This window comes from Ovis canadensis, chromosome 3 (assembly GCF_042477335.2).
Source record: "Ovis canadensis isolate MfBH-ARS-UI-01 breed Bighorn chromosome 3, ARS-UI_OviCan_v2, whole genome shotgun sequence".
Taxonomy (NCBI): domain Eukaryota; kingdom Metazoa; phylum Chordata; class Mammalia; order Artiodactyla; family Bovidae; genus Ovis; species Ovis canadensis.
In genome coordinates this window covers 122,849,170-122,865,011 of record NC_091247.1, presented here as the reverse complement: position 1 = coordinate 122,865,011, position 15,842 = coordinate 122,849,170, and the positions used below count along the sequence as shown (strand labels likewise).

The following is a 15,842-nucleotide window of genomic DNA, read 5'->3' as shown; positions in this document are numbered from 1 at the left end:
CACAATCTCCAGTCTTCACAATAACTCTACTGAATGCAACATGCATTGATTTATTAACATTTATTTTGCTTAACTAGTACAAATGTCAAAAACATGAGTATAAAACTGTCAAATGAATTAAACTAAAGTTAACAGCATCATTTCCCATTCGTAGAGCTGTATTGATTTCAAAAAGCCTTGCAAATTATTTCATTTCATACACTTGAAATATGATCCTATCCTCATATCTTTATTTGCATCACTTAAGCCAATCAATGTCTCCCATTATATTAATTAGCTTTATCCTCAACTTGCTTTGGAAATTCTGTCAAATAATTTTGTAGCTTCAAACATTTATTATTAAAGCTGAGAAACTGAAAGCTGATGACACGCTCAGCTGTCCTGAAAGTGAAAGTGGAGTCACTCAGTCGTGTCCGACTCTTTGCGACCCCATGGACTGTAGCCTACCTGGCTCCTCTGTCCATGGGATTTTCCAGGCAAGAGTACTGGAGTGGATTGCCATTTCCTTCTCCAGGGGATCTTCCCGACCCAGGGATCAAACCCAGGTCTCCCGCATTGTAGACAGACGCTTTACCGTCTGAGCCACCAGGGAAGTTCCAGCTGTGCTAAAGCCTGACAATACAACAGGTGCAGCAGCTAGTCACAGAAGAGTAACTGTTACCAACTCCTCGCACTTCCACCTGGAGGAGCACACTTTTCCTCCTTCTACTCGGTACCTTCTTGACTTGAGTAACTGTCTCTCTCTCTCTTATTCTTCAACCATCTTTCTATTTGGGATCCCATTTAATTCATCTCATTGGCCTCACTTAGGTCAGCAAACACAGTCATTCTTGCCTTCACAGTGCACAGCATCATTATTAACCATGTCAGGTCCAACTCTTGCCCAAATCTGCTGCAGACCAGGGGCACCTGTAGGGAGGCCATCTGTGTGGGGGGCACAGATTTCGCTCCATCTGTGTTCCCATTCCTGCCCTAAAAACAGGTTCATCAGAACCGTTTTTCTAGATTTCATATATATGCATTAATATACAGTATTTTTCTCTGTTGGAGAGAATGTGGATTAAAGAGAACCCTCTTGCACTGTTGCTGGGATGTAAATCGATACAGCCACTATGGAGAACAGGATGAAGTCTGTCTGTCTGTGTGAAGTCGCTCAGTCGTGTCTGACTCTTTGCGACCCCATGGACTGTAGCCTACCAGGCTCCTCCCTCCATGGGATTCTCTAGGCAAGAGTACTGGAGTGGGTTGCCATTTCCTTCTCCAGGGGATCTTCCCGACCCAGGGATCGAACCCGGGTCTCCCGCATTCCAGGCAGATGCTTTAACCTCTGAGCCACCAGATCACAACCCCTTAATTCTACCCAGTACTAGTCACAATGGAGACTTTGGGGATGCCCAGCTCCAGCCTGGGGATCCCAGGAGGTCGACCTCCCTTGACCTGCCTAGGGATCCAGTCCTCAAAAGGTTGTCATGCCTCAACCTGCTCAGGGAGCTGCCAGTCCAGGGGTCCCAGGAGGTCAACATGCCTCGACCTGCCCGGAGATTCGATCTCCAGGAGGCTGTCAGGCCTCAGTTTGCCTAGGGATCTGAACCCTGACCCGGGGATGCCTGGCTCTCATGTTGCAACAGTACTGGGTAGGAGAAGCTTCAGAAAGACTCACCCCTAAGGAGGTCCACCCATGGAAATTGAAGGAGGCCTATTAGTTTTTTCTTTTCCTCCCTGTCATCACTGTCTTTCAGAGGGGAAATAACCAATCTACTTCCTGACAGATGCCCTTGAGGTGCATCCTTAATAACTGGAAGCTGTTTGATCCTCTGTCTCTAAGGGTGGTGGTGGTGGTTCAGTCGCTAAGTTGTGTCTGACTCATGATCCCATGGATGGTAGCCCATCAGGCTCCTCTGTCCATGGGATTTTCCAGGCAAGAATACTGTGAAGTGGGTTGCCATTTCCTTCTCCAGGGGATCTTCCTGACCCAGGAATAGAACCCGGGTCTCCTGCATTGCAGGCAGATTCAAAGGAGATGCTATCTCTAAAGAGAAGTTCCTTAAAATTCTTTTGTGCCACTGCATAGCCACGGTATCCCCTGGGGGACAAGGAGCACTGGCCTGAGGATGGCAGCTTAAACTCAAAACCATCCTGCAGCTGGACTTATTCTGGAAGAGACAAGGGAAGTGCACAGAGAGCCCCTGCGTCCAAATTTTCTTCCAACTAAGAGGCATGAAGGAACCTGTCTTAACTCATGGGATTGTTGTGTGCCCTAAAAGTGAGTGTACTAGGCAAACGGTGTTAGGCACAGACAACCAAGAGAAGGAACTTGTGGCCCCCAAGTTACCGGGTGCTCCTTTCTTGTATCCAAACGTGCCCCCATATCTGGGAGCACCCCCTCCACAAAAGCCAACTCGAGTATGTCCCTTAGTCGAAACTGGAGCAGAAATCGGACCAACCGGGTCTGTAAGCCCTTCTCCCTCTTAGAACTAAGACAGATCAAACAAGACCTGGGCAGCTACACAGATGACCCAGGCAAATACAGAGATACATTCCAACACATTACCTTGGCCTTTGACTTGATGTGGAAGGACATCATGGTCATATTGAGTCAAATTTTATCTGACACCGAGCATGCTAGGATCTTAAAGGAAGCCCGAAGGTCTGCTATGGGACTTCACATGCCAAGCGATAAATGCCCAGTAGGGCAAACTGTGGTCCCCTCCTCAGATGCTAATTAGAATTATAATGGCCCTGGGCACATCTGGGAAAGTGATCATTTTCTGATCTGTGTAAAGGCAGGACTGAAAGCAGCCCAGCAGAAAGTAATCAGCTATGCCCAGGTCTCAGCAATAACTCAGGAGCCCAAGGAGAACCCCATTGCCGAGGCCCTCCAAACGTTTACCAATCTGGACTTGGACTCTTATGAGGAACAGGTCATTTTAAAGGACAAATTCCTGTCCCAATGTGCATCAGACATCAGGATTAAGCTACAACAGCTACAGCAGCAGGACCCTGCTGCCTCTTTAGATGAGATGGTCCAATACCTTTCGTAACAGAGAATAGGAGAGGGAGGTCAAGGACCAGGAATAGGAGAAAAGGAAAGAGATAAGGCATGCCCAGACACTGGCCGCCCTCCAGGGAAGCCCTATGGCAAACCCCGAGGCCTTGAAGGACAAGGCATGAGGCAGATGCCTAATCTGTAGACAGGCAGGACAATGGGCCAAAGAGTGTCCAAACTGAAACAAGTCTCCTAAAATGGCTTGCTACAAATGCCATCAGTTGGGACACTGGGCGGCACTGTGCCCTCACGACCCAAGAGCCTCAAGGTCAAGCGCCAAGACTTCCCTCGCGATGGTTCAACAAGACCTTGGCTAAAGCAGCCGCTCCAGCTAGCCCACCTGGCACAGAGAACCATCACAGGGCTGGAGCCAAGGCTGCAACTGCCTGTGGCAGGTAGGTCCGAGAATTTCTTGGTTGACACAGGGGCTACCTACTCTGTCCTGACCTCCTACTCTGGAGCCTTCTCCTCCCAAACCTGTACTATTTTGGGTGCTACAGGAAATAAATTAGAAAAATATTCACCTGAGCACTTCTTTGTTGCTGGGGTGGACAAATATTTTCCCACCAGTTTCTGGTGGTCCCTGAGTGCCCTATACTCCCTTATTGGAAAGAGATCTTTCCCTGCCTTTGAAATCTTGCAGATACTGCAGTTCTGATAGAAGATGCTTTAAAACTCTCTCAGGGGCAGACTGACTATTTTTACCATCCAGCAAGTGAAACAACTCCTGAATGGGAGAAGCCATTTATGGATGTTTGATCAAAGGACCCTCAGATATGCAGTAGTCTCCAATTTTGAGACCATAGAGGCTAAACCTTTGCCACCAGGTACTTCAGCCCAATTAGCTGAGCTCATAGCCCTGACTCAAGCTTTAGAGCTGGGAAAAGGAAAAAAATGTTGCTATTTACACTGCCTCCAAGTATTGAAGGCTCCTTAAAAATCTAAAAATAAAACTACCATATGACCCAGCAATCCCACTACTGGGCATACACCCTGAGAAAACCAAAATTCAAAAAGACACATGTACCCCAATGTTCACTGTAGCACTATTTACAACAGCCAAGACAGGTGGCACGTATTTCTTTCTTTTATGATCCAACAAATGCTTCACTTTCACAGCAAAGCCTCCTCTCAACTACTGGAGCCAGATTAGCCTCTTCTTCCTCTGTGCTACAAATGTTTTTGTTACATTACACACAGTTGCTTTTGTGTTCTTCTCACCAGGCAAGCTAAGAGTTCCTTGAGAGTAGGAAACATTCATTCTTCTGAGCCCACTGCCTCATACAGTAAGTGTTCAATATATAATTGAATATACATTCACAGGAGACATCTTCCTTCTCCATCTCCTGTGTGCCACCTATGGGACTTTGTTTTCAGCTATTACTTGTCTCCCTGAAGAATTATTTACTGTTCAAACAAAATGTCAATTATGACATTGTCAGGTTACAATTATCTATATATTAAAATCTGGTATCTGTTGTGCACGTGCTAAGTCACTCTGCTGCTACTAAGCACTTCAGTCGTGTCCAAGTCTGTGCAACCCCATAAACGGCAGCCCACAAGGCTCCCCCGTCCCTGGGATTCTCCAGGCAAGAACACTGGAGTGGGTTGCCATTTCCTTCTCCAGTGCATGAAAGTAAAAAGTCAAAGTGAAGTCGCTCAGTTAGCGACCCCATGGACTGCAGCCCATCAGGTTCCTCCATCCGTGGGATTTTCCAGGCAAGAGTACCGGAGTGGGGTGCCATTGCCTTCTCCGCTAAATCACTCTCAGTTCAGTTCAACCCTATGGACCGCAGCCCACCAGGCTCCTCTGTCCACGAGATTCTCTAGGCAAAAACACTGGAGTGGGTTGCCATGTCCTCCTCCAGGGGATCTTGCTGACTCAGGGATCAAATCCATGCCTCCTGCACTGGCAGGCAAGTTCTTTACCACTACTGCCACCTGGGAAGCCTTTTGCCTGATATCATTTCCTCCAAATGTTGACATGGTTTCTTCCAGCCTTTATCTGAGTCTATGTCACTGGGGTTATCTCTTCAGTGATAAGCAGTTTTCTCAGACAAATCTATATGAAAGAGAGGCCAGGTCACTTGTATTATCTTTTTATTCATAACCTATCTCCCCAAAGAATGCAATTTTCCTATAGGCAAAGACTGTACCATTCACTACTGTAATGCATGGTGTCCATAGAAGTGCCAAATACATATTAGGTATTCTAAAATGTTTTGAACAAATAAATAAACTTGGCTCCATCATCATTCCAGTCCAAGTAATAAATGGAAAGCAGATCATCCACTGATCTTACTGAGTTAACTTTTAAAAAGGTCAGAGTTTAACTGACTTATAGACAAGACAAATCATCTAACAAAAACCTACCAATGAATGATAAAAATAAATTCATTAAGCAAATGCAGGAATAAAAACTACTAGAGACCAGACTTCTGCATTTCCAAAATGACCAAATTAGGTAAATGTTTTAAGCAGAGCTTTTAGATGCAGATAGAAACTTTTAGTCAAGCAAAGCATTAAAATAAAGAAGACTTTTGCCCTATTAAAAAATTTAAAGTTCCCAATATAAAAAAAAAATTACAGTGTGGAAGAGAAAAGTGATATTTTTGGAAATGATTATTTCTCTTAGACAATAGTTAAATTTTTCCTTACTATTTAATGAAAGTTATTGAATATTCTATTCGTGAATTCATTCAGTATGTAATATGAGCTTATGCTATGAGGCCTATATTAAACATTGAATCAATTCAGTTCAGTGGCTCAGTCATGTCCGACTCTTTGCAACCCCATGGACTGTGGCACTCCAAGCTTCTCTGTCCATCACCAACTTCTGGAGCTTGTTCAGACTCATGTCCATCGAGTCGGTGATGCCATCCAAGCATCTCATCGTCTGTCATCCCCTTCTCCTTCGTCCTTCAATCTTTCAAGCATCAGGGTCTTTTCCAGTGAGTCAATTCTTTGCATCAAGTGGCCAGAGTATTGGAGTTTCAGCTTCATCATCAGTCCTTCCAATGATATATATATTGGAATATATATATATTTATATATATATAGTATAAATGATAAAGCATTTTATAGATAAAATAAATTGATAAATAAAATATAACCCTTATTCTCAAGAAGCTTTTACTACGGTCAGGAGGTACATTAATAAATAAGTAGGTATACCAATAGTGTAGGTACTTGGCTAAGTAAAATAAAAAGCAAAAAGAAACCAGTGCTTAGAGAAAGGTACAAGTAAAGTGGTCTGGACTTCGAAGCATGGTGAGGATTTCTGGCATAGGGGGAATGGGAAAAAATTGAGTTTACACTGCAGACAGAAAATTGATTTCAGAAAATTAGAGAAATATAATTTCTTTAAAAACCTGGCTGAGACAGTTCAAAAGGGTTGCCCATCTTGTTGCTATTCTGGGTTGATGTAAAAATTATCTTTAGACATTTCTAGTGTTGAATGCATGGCCCTAACAATGGGGAAAAAAGAAGCCAGGAAATACCAAAATGCTGTTTTCTCATTTTACTTATTCCCTTCTATATCATCTGTTAGATTGATCTAATACTTATTTTCTTTCTGTAGAGTACTCTCAGAATCTAACTTAAGTTTCATTAAGCTGAAAAGTTACTCAAATAAAGTTCCAGTTATAATTTAGATAAAAGCTTAAATCAGTAGTACATATATAAACATCTTCAATTTCAAATGAAATATAAGTGTTTCTGCTAAACCACATTATACAACTTTGCACTGCACAAATTAGCTCACAAAAACAACAAGGTTTCTGGGAAAATTAGATGAAGTCAGACCACTCAAAAATCAATGTAAGTAGAGCCTTTTAATATCCATGAAAGTACTAACACAGCATCATCTTCAGTAGATCATTTACAGCCTTAACACTGGGGATCCTGCTTCCTGCTTCTACTGTAAGGAATTTGCTTCCAAACTTTCTTCAAAAAACAAAAAAAAAAAGGTTAGTCAAGATTAGTAAAGAATAGACTTTCACATTAATTATTTTTAAAACAGGGGACAATGTCCTCATCTTTAGATTTCTAAAACTATTTCATCATCATTTTCACTAAAGGATCTTCATCTTTTATTCTTAAGGTTTTCAGATATTGATAAGCTATTCTCTTCAACTGTGAGAAAATCTCTCACCAAAACTTCTTGACGTGGTAATGATCCAAAAGAAAATCAAGTGCACAAAAGACCTGCCTGGGCTCTTCAGAAAAGTGTAACAATAAACGGCCCAGAAGCACAGGACCAGGGGTTAACTGCACTAGCCACTAGGGATGACGAAATTAAATCCAGACTTCTCCAGGGGTCCGGTGTTAAGAATCCGCCTTGCAATGCAGGGGATGTGGGTTCAAACCCCAGTTGTGAACTAAGATCCCACAGGCTGTGGAGCAACTAGGCCCGTGCACCACAACTGCTGAGCCCACGTGCTGCAACTACTGAGTCTGGGCAGCATAACAAAAGATCCCGCATGATGCAAAGAAGTTCACGCAGACCACAACTAAGACCCAACACAGCCAAATAAACCATAAATATTAAAATTTATTTATTGCCAGAAGGCAATATCACTGCACAGCTACTTGAAAGGCCCAAACTGAAAAGACTTGGCACGGTCAACATCAAGTTTTGGCAACTAGCATTCTCCTACCACCACCACTCGGAATGTTGTCGGTACAACCACTGAAAATTGTTTGACCTTATCTATGCAAGCCAAGCATGAGCCTGCCCTGTAATCTGCCATCTTCCTCCTAAGCTTGTCCCCCAAATTAATGCACACCTATTGTCACCAAATTTTGCACACAAATATATTCATATCAGCATTATTTGTAACAGCCTCAAACTAGTCATTACTCAACTGACCCAACTACAGTCTCTTGCAATGAAATGAAAAAGTCTCATAAACAAAAAGTTGAAAAAAAAAAAGTATATTGATTTATTCTGTTTCCACAAAGTTCAAGAAAGCAAGGCAACCTCATCATAGATGGTGTTGAGACGTCTGGATAACAATCATGTGAGTGTAGAGAGAGAAATTACTAAAAGGAGGCATAATAAGTGCTTCTGGGAGCTGGGAATACTCTATTTCCTGATCTGGTGACATGAGTGTGTTCTGTTTGTGAAAATCTAACAAGTTTATAATTATGACCTGTACACTATTCTAAATGTATATCACATTTCAATAGAAGTTTAAAAACCTGCACGCTAGAAAAATACATGAACCACTGTAAATTCGATCTCATAATAGCCTTGTTCACAATTTACCAACCATGGAAAACATAATCTGTCTTACAGAGATATAACTTTTAGTGATGCAGACTATAAGACAACTGAAGTATTTATTACTTATTTAGGAAGTTTAAGAAAAGAAAACTAAGTATACACACTGCTGTATATCTTCTCCTCAATAAGGCAAACTCTGGCGGGGCTGGACTTCTGCGTGTTCTGGTTTCTGTGATTTAGGGGTTTGCTTATGGAAATACTGATGATGTGGCAAGCAAAGAAATATGAGATAATCTTACCCTGACATGTTTCTGAGAAGATGAAATTCTCATTTTGAAGAAAGCTTCCAAAGGGGGTAGAGGTTGGAAGGAGGCCTTCTCATGGGATATAGCCCTTGATTTCACAGTAATTTTCTCTTCTAAATTATCAGCCTTTATAACTACAGCTCCTGCCGTAATTATATTTCAAAAGCTACCTTTAGTAAAGATAATAGACACTTTCAGTTTGAATTAAATCAGGAAAATGTAGTACACACTGGGCTTTATTTTCCCTGCATACATATATTTATGAAAATTTCTCAAATGCCCTTTAGGGGGTCATATTTTTGTTTACTGAATACACACATAATAATTTACAACTGAATATAAAAAAAACACAAACTTAACACATGTAGGAGTAAATTTAAAATGTAAATAGATGCAGAGAAGATAAACTAAAACTAGGAATTTCTAAAAATAATAACGACTACATATAATACACACGTACATATGCAACACAAACTCACACACACTTTTATTTCACTGAGCTTCACTGATATAACCAGTGATTTGAAAAAAACTAAGAGGAGAAACGGTGGGCTAGAGGAAGCACAAGCTGGAATCAAGATTGCCGGGATAAATATCAATAACCTCAGATATGGAGATGACACCACCCTTATGGCAGAAAGTGAAGAGGAATTAAAAAGCCTCTTGATGAAAGTGAAAGAGGAGAGTAAAAAAGTTGGCTTAAAGCTCAACATTCAGAAAACTAACATCATGGCATCTGGTACCATCACTTCATGGGAAATAGATGGGGAAACAGGGGAAACAGTGTCAGACTTCATTTGGGGGGGGCTCCAAAATCACTGCAGATGGTGACTGCAGCCATGAAATTAAAAGACGCTTACTCCTTGGAAGGAAACTTATGACCAACCTAGATAGCATATTGAAAAGCAGAGACATTACTTTGCCAACAAAGGTCCATCTAGTCAAGGCTATGGTTTTTCCTGTGGTCATGTATGGATGTGAGAGTGGGACTGTGAAGAAGGCTGAGCGCTGAAGAATTGATGCTTTTGAACTGTAGTGTTGGAGAAGACTCTTGAGAGTCCCTTGGACTGCAAGGAGATCCAACCAGTCCATCCTAAAGGAGACCAGTCCTGGGTGTTCATTGGAAGGAATGATGCTAAAGCTGGAACTCCAATACTTTGGCCACCTCATGCAAAGAGTTGACTCATTGGAAAAGACTGTGATGCTGGGAGGGATTTGGGGCAGGAGGAGAAGAGGACGACCGAGGATGAGACGGTTGGATGGCATCACCGACAAAATGGACAAGAGTTTGGGTGAACTCCAGGAATTGGTGATGGACAGGGAGGCCTGGCGTGCTGCAATTCATGGGGTCGCAAAGGGTCAGACACAACTGAGCGACTGAACTGAACAATTCAAAGATAAAAAATCCCCCCAATAAAGGAAGGTACAGTCACTTAGAAATTCCAAATGATAGCTCATTCATTAATTTTTTTGCACGTTCATGCTAAGTCACTTCAGTCATGTCCTGAAGTGACTTTTCTTCTGATCCTATAGACTGGAGCCCGCCAGGCTCCTCTGTCCATGGGATTCTCTAGGTAAGAGTACTAGAGTGGGTTGCCATGCCCTCCTCCAGAAGGCCTTCCTGACTCCGAGATCAAACCTGCATCTTTTATGTCTGCTGCATTGCAGGAAGGTTCTTTATCACTAGTGCCCACCTGGGAAGCCCATTCATTCATTCATTGCTTCACCAGTCAACAAATGTTTACTATGTGCCAGGCACTATTCTGTGAGCAAAACAAAAATGTCTTCCTCCATGGAATTGACCTCCTATTTTATTTATAAAATAAAATATCAAGAATGGTACTCAGTAATAAGTAGGTAAATTTTAAAAGGAAAAAAGGAAAGCAGAAAAAGGGCTCATGAAGTGGGGTGCATGGGAACCTCTGTAATTAACATAGCCAAGGAAGATCTCACTGAGGGAGTAATATTCAGGTTCCATGAATCGTAAGATATCTGGAAGAAACACCATCTCAAGCAGAAGGCAGGCAGACAGAAAGGCTCGAAGCTGGGCATGCAGCAAGCCTGGGGAGTTGGGCATGCAGCAAGCCTGGGGAGTTGACTGCAGGAGGTGGGAGGGGGGCAGCGGGTGCTTGCTGGGGTGTGTAATGCAAGGGGGTGCTGGGCAGGAAGTCCCAGGATCATATAAGACACTGACTTTTGCAAAAGCTTTCCTAAACCCTATTTGCCTCTGGCTGAGCTGGATGCCTTACCACAAAATACTGCACTACCCTACATAACCGGTCTTATGTTTCCATGATTTTTTTTAGCTCTTTAAATATAGAGAAGAAGTTCATTTACCTCTATTCCTTGTTCCAAGGAAGGTGCAGCATGTTAACTACATATGTGATGAATGAACAAGGGATCTTACACCATCTCTCACAAATATCTTACACAAGTGTTTGCATTCTCAGCTCCCCACAAGAGATGACAGTTTGAGAAAAGCTCTACTTCTGAATCATTCTGTAAAATCTTCAGATCCTTCATGTCCCTGAAACACTTTACCCTAAAATGTTCTGGTTCACTAATTAAGAAGTACGAACTTTAGTTTTTACCTAGACAGAAACTCCCAAAAAATAAGGCTGCAGACATGAAAACAAGTAAAGTACAAAGGCTCTTCTTTTTGTTTGTTCTCAATGGCCTTAACCATTAAATCTTTCTTTCCCTGTCTTCTCTACTTAATAAAGTAAAAGCCACAGGGAACCAGGAGCAGGTAATCAAAATACAGCACAATGCCCCCCTCTTTGCTAACAGTCCTTTCTTTAGTACTTTAGAGAAGAAAACCCTGGGGAATCAGAAGCTGTCAGCAGATGAGAGAAACAGGCCTTTTAAGTACTTTGATGTCAGGCCAATCTGAAACCAATGAACCAGGACAAACCTCAAAAGGGTCTAAGAGTCCAGACTCCATACGAGAAAACCAAGATGAGTTAGCAGAATGGCCTCTAAGCAAACTGTGTGTGCACTTATCAGATACACTTACTAATTAAAAACAAAACAACAGAAAACGAGGAACAGCGTATTTAACACTGCCTAGTGTATGTTTCCAAAGTGTCTTCTCTGACTCTGATGCTTGGTCATGTATCAAATTCAACATACCGATATAGATCATATATGTTAAATACATAAGTAAGTTTCCTCATCAGGGAAGCAGTTAAGATTAACCAGGATCTTAATATTGTTGTTGTTACTGTTTAGTCACTAAGTCGTGTCTGACTCTTTTCGGAGCCCACCAGGCTCCTCTGTACATGGGATTCTCCAGGCAAGAAGACTGGAGTGGGTTGACATTACCTTCCCCAGGGGATCTTCCTGACCCAGGGATTGAACCCATGTCTCATGCCTTACAGGTGGATTCTTTACCACTGAGCCACCTAAGAAGCGCATCTTAATATCAACCTGTCTTAATTATTCAGAGAAGGCAATGGCACCCCACTCCAGTACTCTTGCCTGGAAAATCCCATGGACGGAGGAACCTGGTAGGCTGCAGTCCATGGGGTCGCGAAGAGTCGGACATGACTGAGCGACTCCCCTTTCACTTTTCACTTTCATGCATTGGAGAAGGAAATGTCTTAATTATTAATGAGACCATGACCATATACCCAAATCATAGGATTAAGGTTTTGAACACAGGCTATAAACCACTATCTAAAAGCTGAAAATGCAAACCTAAAATAAAACACAGAATATAACAGGCTATCAGATTTATGTTGTCTTTTAAAATAAAATACAGCCTCAGATGAAAAACAAAATCATTTGAGAACAGACTGCCTTTCCGCCTCAGACCAGTGTGAGCTCTGCCTCTAGATACTTCATTCTGAAAATACACAGTTCCCACGTACAGACTTATGAAAAGTATCCAACACTGTATTTGCAGCATTATTTTCTCTTTTTCTGGAGTCAGCTGCCCAGTATTTGAACTTTCTTGTTAGACTGGAATTTCCCTAGTATGAGTCCCAGAAAGAGGCAAGGCTCTATTCCTACCATGAAATGAAAAGACAAAACAGTTCCTCCCAGCTGCCCGGGACTGGCGGCCTGTAGCCTAGTTAGCCAACTAGTGTGCTTACTCTGGCAGTCTAGAAGTCAAGTCAGCAGCTCTACTTCTTAGGCAATTTCTGGCTTCTCCTTAACTCTTCACTGCTACCCCTTCTCCCTTGGGGTCTTCACTTTTCATAAATTCCTCTTATGTTTCAGTGAGCTGAAGGTAGAATTTGTTGCTATAGCCAGGCTGCAAAGCCTCTTGTTTCCTCCCTTTATTGCTTGCAGCAACTCGGGCTTGGGGCAGTAATAGTTTTCCCTCAGTTGCCTTGTTTGAAATCCCTTAGAAGGCTAAACAGAAACAATGCTGGTGCAAAAGGATACTATTTCAGAGAGCCAGGGGGAGTTGACCAAATACTCTAAAATTTGCACTGAAATTCTACGTGAGTTTTTTTTTTTTTTTAAGCAAAATAAAAGAATATGATTCAAAAACCCTCCATATAAAAGTAAAGGCATTTACATGGGAGATTTCAGCAATACTTGCAGACATTTTTGGCCATCACGAGTGGGAAAGGGGTGCAACTAATCAATGAGAGCAGAAATGCCGCTAAAAACCCTACAGTGTACATGACAGCTCCCAACAGAATTACCTGGCCTAAAATCTCAACAGTATCAAGGCTGAGAAACCTTGCCCTCCACTCTGCCTCCCTTCAAATCACAAATAAATAAATGCCCTCCCCCAGAGCAAGAATAAGTCTCCTTCAGTCCACAATACCCAAATATTTTTATAATTACTTATGACATCTCATTTCTACCCTAATATTGGAAGAAAAGAACCTCATAACTTATCTGCCAATATCATGATTCACCTGAGAACTACCCAGATGGAGGGGGAAAAAAAACTAAAAAAGAGCAAATAAGGGAAACGAATGAGCGTGTACAAAGACCTTTAAAGGGCCAGGAGTGCCTGAGGGAGTGTAAGGATATCTAGGGTGAAAAAGAGTTGTGTTCATGGTCAAGAACATTGGGGAATGAAGCTTGGAGGGATGCTGTGATCAGATTCCGAAGTGTCTTCTACATCACAGGAATACAGATTCTGCTCTCTAAATAACAGTAGTTTTTAAAGAAGAGGTTTGTAAGTGGGAGTGGAGTAATAAGCCGTTTGTTAGGAAGAAGATCTTAGTGTCATCTTAGGTGACAATGTGTGAGTCAGAAGGCGAGGGGACCGCTCCAACAGCACAAGAGATGGAGAGAGTGTCCAGGTGATGCCAGCATGGACGGGGAACGAAGGCCAGAGAGGGTAAAAGCACACTGTTAGAGAGTCGTTAACCTCTTCCTTTAAAATAAGGCCCCATTTCCAGCTTATTTTTGTGTATGATGTCAGGGAGTGTTCCATTTTCATTCTTTTACATATAGTTTTCCAATTTTCCCGGCACCACTTATTGAAGAGGCTGTCTTTTCTCATTTGTATATTCTTGCCCGCTTTGTCATAGATTAAGTGACCACGTGTGTGTGGGTTTATCTCTGGGACTTCTGTCCAATTCCATGGATCTAGACAGTGTCATACACAGTGAGGGAAGTCAGAAAGAGGAAAAAATATCGTATGTTATATTATGTGGAATCTAGAAAAGTGGTATAGAGGATCTCATTTGCAAAGCAGAAACAGAGACACACAGGTAGAGAACATGTGGATATTAAGGGGGAAAGGGGTGAGGTGAGAAGAACCGGGAGTTTGGGACTGATACATATAGCCTTTTGATGTTTGCTGTCGTTGAGTGGCCAAGTCATGTCCAACCAACTCTTGGGCAACTCCATGGATGGCAGCCGGCCAGGCTCCTCTGTCCATGGGATTTCCCAGGCAAGAATACTGGAGTGGATTGCCATTTCCTTCTCCTCACCTAGGATCGAACTTCATGTCTACGGCATTGGCAGGTGGATTCTTTACCACTGAGCCACCTGGGAAATGCTACATGATTGATACTATACATAAAACAGACAACTGATGGGAACATACAGCGTAGCGCAGGGAACTCTATTTAATGCACCCTGGTGAGCTAAATGGGAGGGAAATCCAAAAGGGAGGGGATATTTCTATATATAGGGCTGATTCATTTTGTTACGCAGTAGAAGCTAACACAACATTGTAAAGCAACTATAATGCAATAAAAATGTTTAAAAATAATGAGTATCTTTTACTACTGTAAAATATAAAGAATAAAAACAATTTAAATGAGTAAACACACATCTATTTACAGTGTGCACTGAAAGTGCAATAACATGCCAATGAATTAAGAGAATTAAGGCTACGCAGTGAGAATGCATGCTATTTAAATCCATTTCTGTGTGATTTCCAAAGAACATGTATAGAAAGTTAATAATATTACCTGTTCCAGGACTTCTTTATAGGTAATAGTGGCTTTAGTGTTCGTAACAGGACTGTCATAAATGATAGCAATCTTATCTCCTTCACCATTTTCAATATGACGATCGATGGCATTGTAACAAATGTTAAGCATCCCTTCCACAAACCTGAAAAATAATTGGAAAATAAAAGTGAACGACTCTTTTCAAAACATATACATTGCTTAACTAGGTTTCCGTAGTTCTAGTTTGGCGAGCTGCCCTTAAAACAGTGTTTTCCCATGCATGTTATACCAAGTAATGATGGCTATAAACTATTTAAGATGGTACAGAAGTGACATTTTGATTTTAATAAATATATATTTATTTTCATGTGCACTAGAAGAAAATATACCTCACACTTCAAGGGGGGGCTTCCCTTGTGGCTCAGATGGTTAAGAATCTGCCTGCAATGGGGGAGACGTGGGTTCAGTCCCTGGGTTGGAAAGATGCCCTGGAGAAGGAATGGCTACCCACTCCAGCATCCTGGCCTAGAGAATCCCATGTACTATACAGTCCATGGGGTCACAAAGGGTCGGACACGACTGAGTGACTTTCACTTCACTCACTTCAAGGTGACAATTTTGTGGATTTTATTGCTTAGGATGAAACTAGAGTAAACAGCACCAAAATAATCTACTTTACATGGATGAAATGAATTGTACCCAATTGCAGCACAGATGCACTAAGCTGAGAGGGCAAATAGTAGATGCACGACCGAAGTCTGGTATCTGCTATAAAAAGACAGACTTCCTGGAAAGAAATCAATTCTTCTTTGAAATATTTATATTCCTTGAAAGATATATATTTGTTTCAATTAAATGTAATACCTCCAATTTCACAAAGTATAGGTAAG

At 41.8% G+C, this 15,842-nt stretch overlaps 1 protein-coding gene across 4 annotated transcripts in view; it reads right to left on the bottom strand.

Moving 5' to 3' along the window:
• The window catches only part of ACSS3 (acyl-CoA synthetase short chain family member 3), a 183,878-nt gene that overhangs the window by 140,009 nt on the left and 28,027 nt on the right, over positions 1-15,842 (bottom strand). For all 4 annotated transcript variants that reach the window (XM_069584128.1, XM_069584131.1, XM_069584132.1 and 1 more), the window contains exon 2: positions 14,971-15,115. In XM_069584128.1, the coding sequence (XP_069440229.1) occupies positions 14,971-15,115 (145 nt within the window). The remainder of the gene's footprint in view (positions 1-14,970; positions 15,116-15,842) is intronic.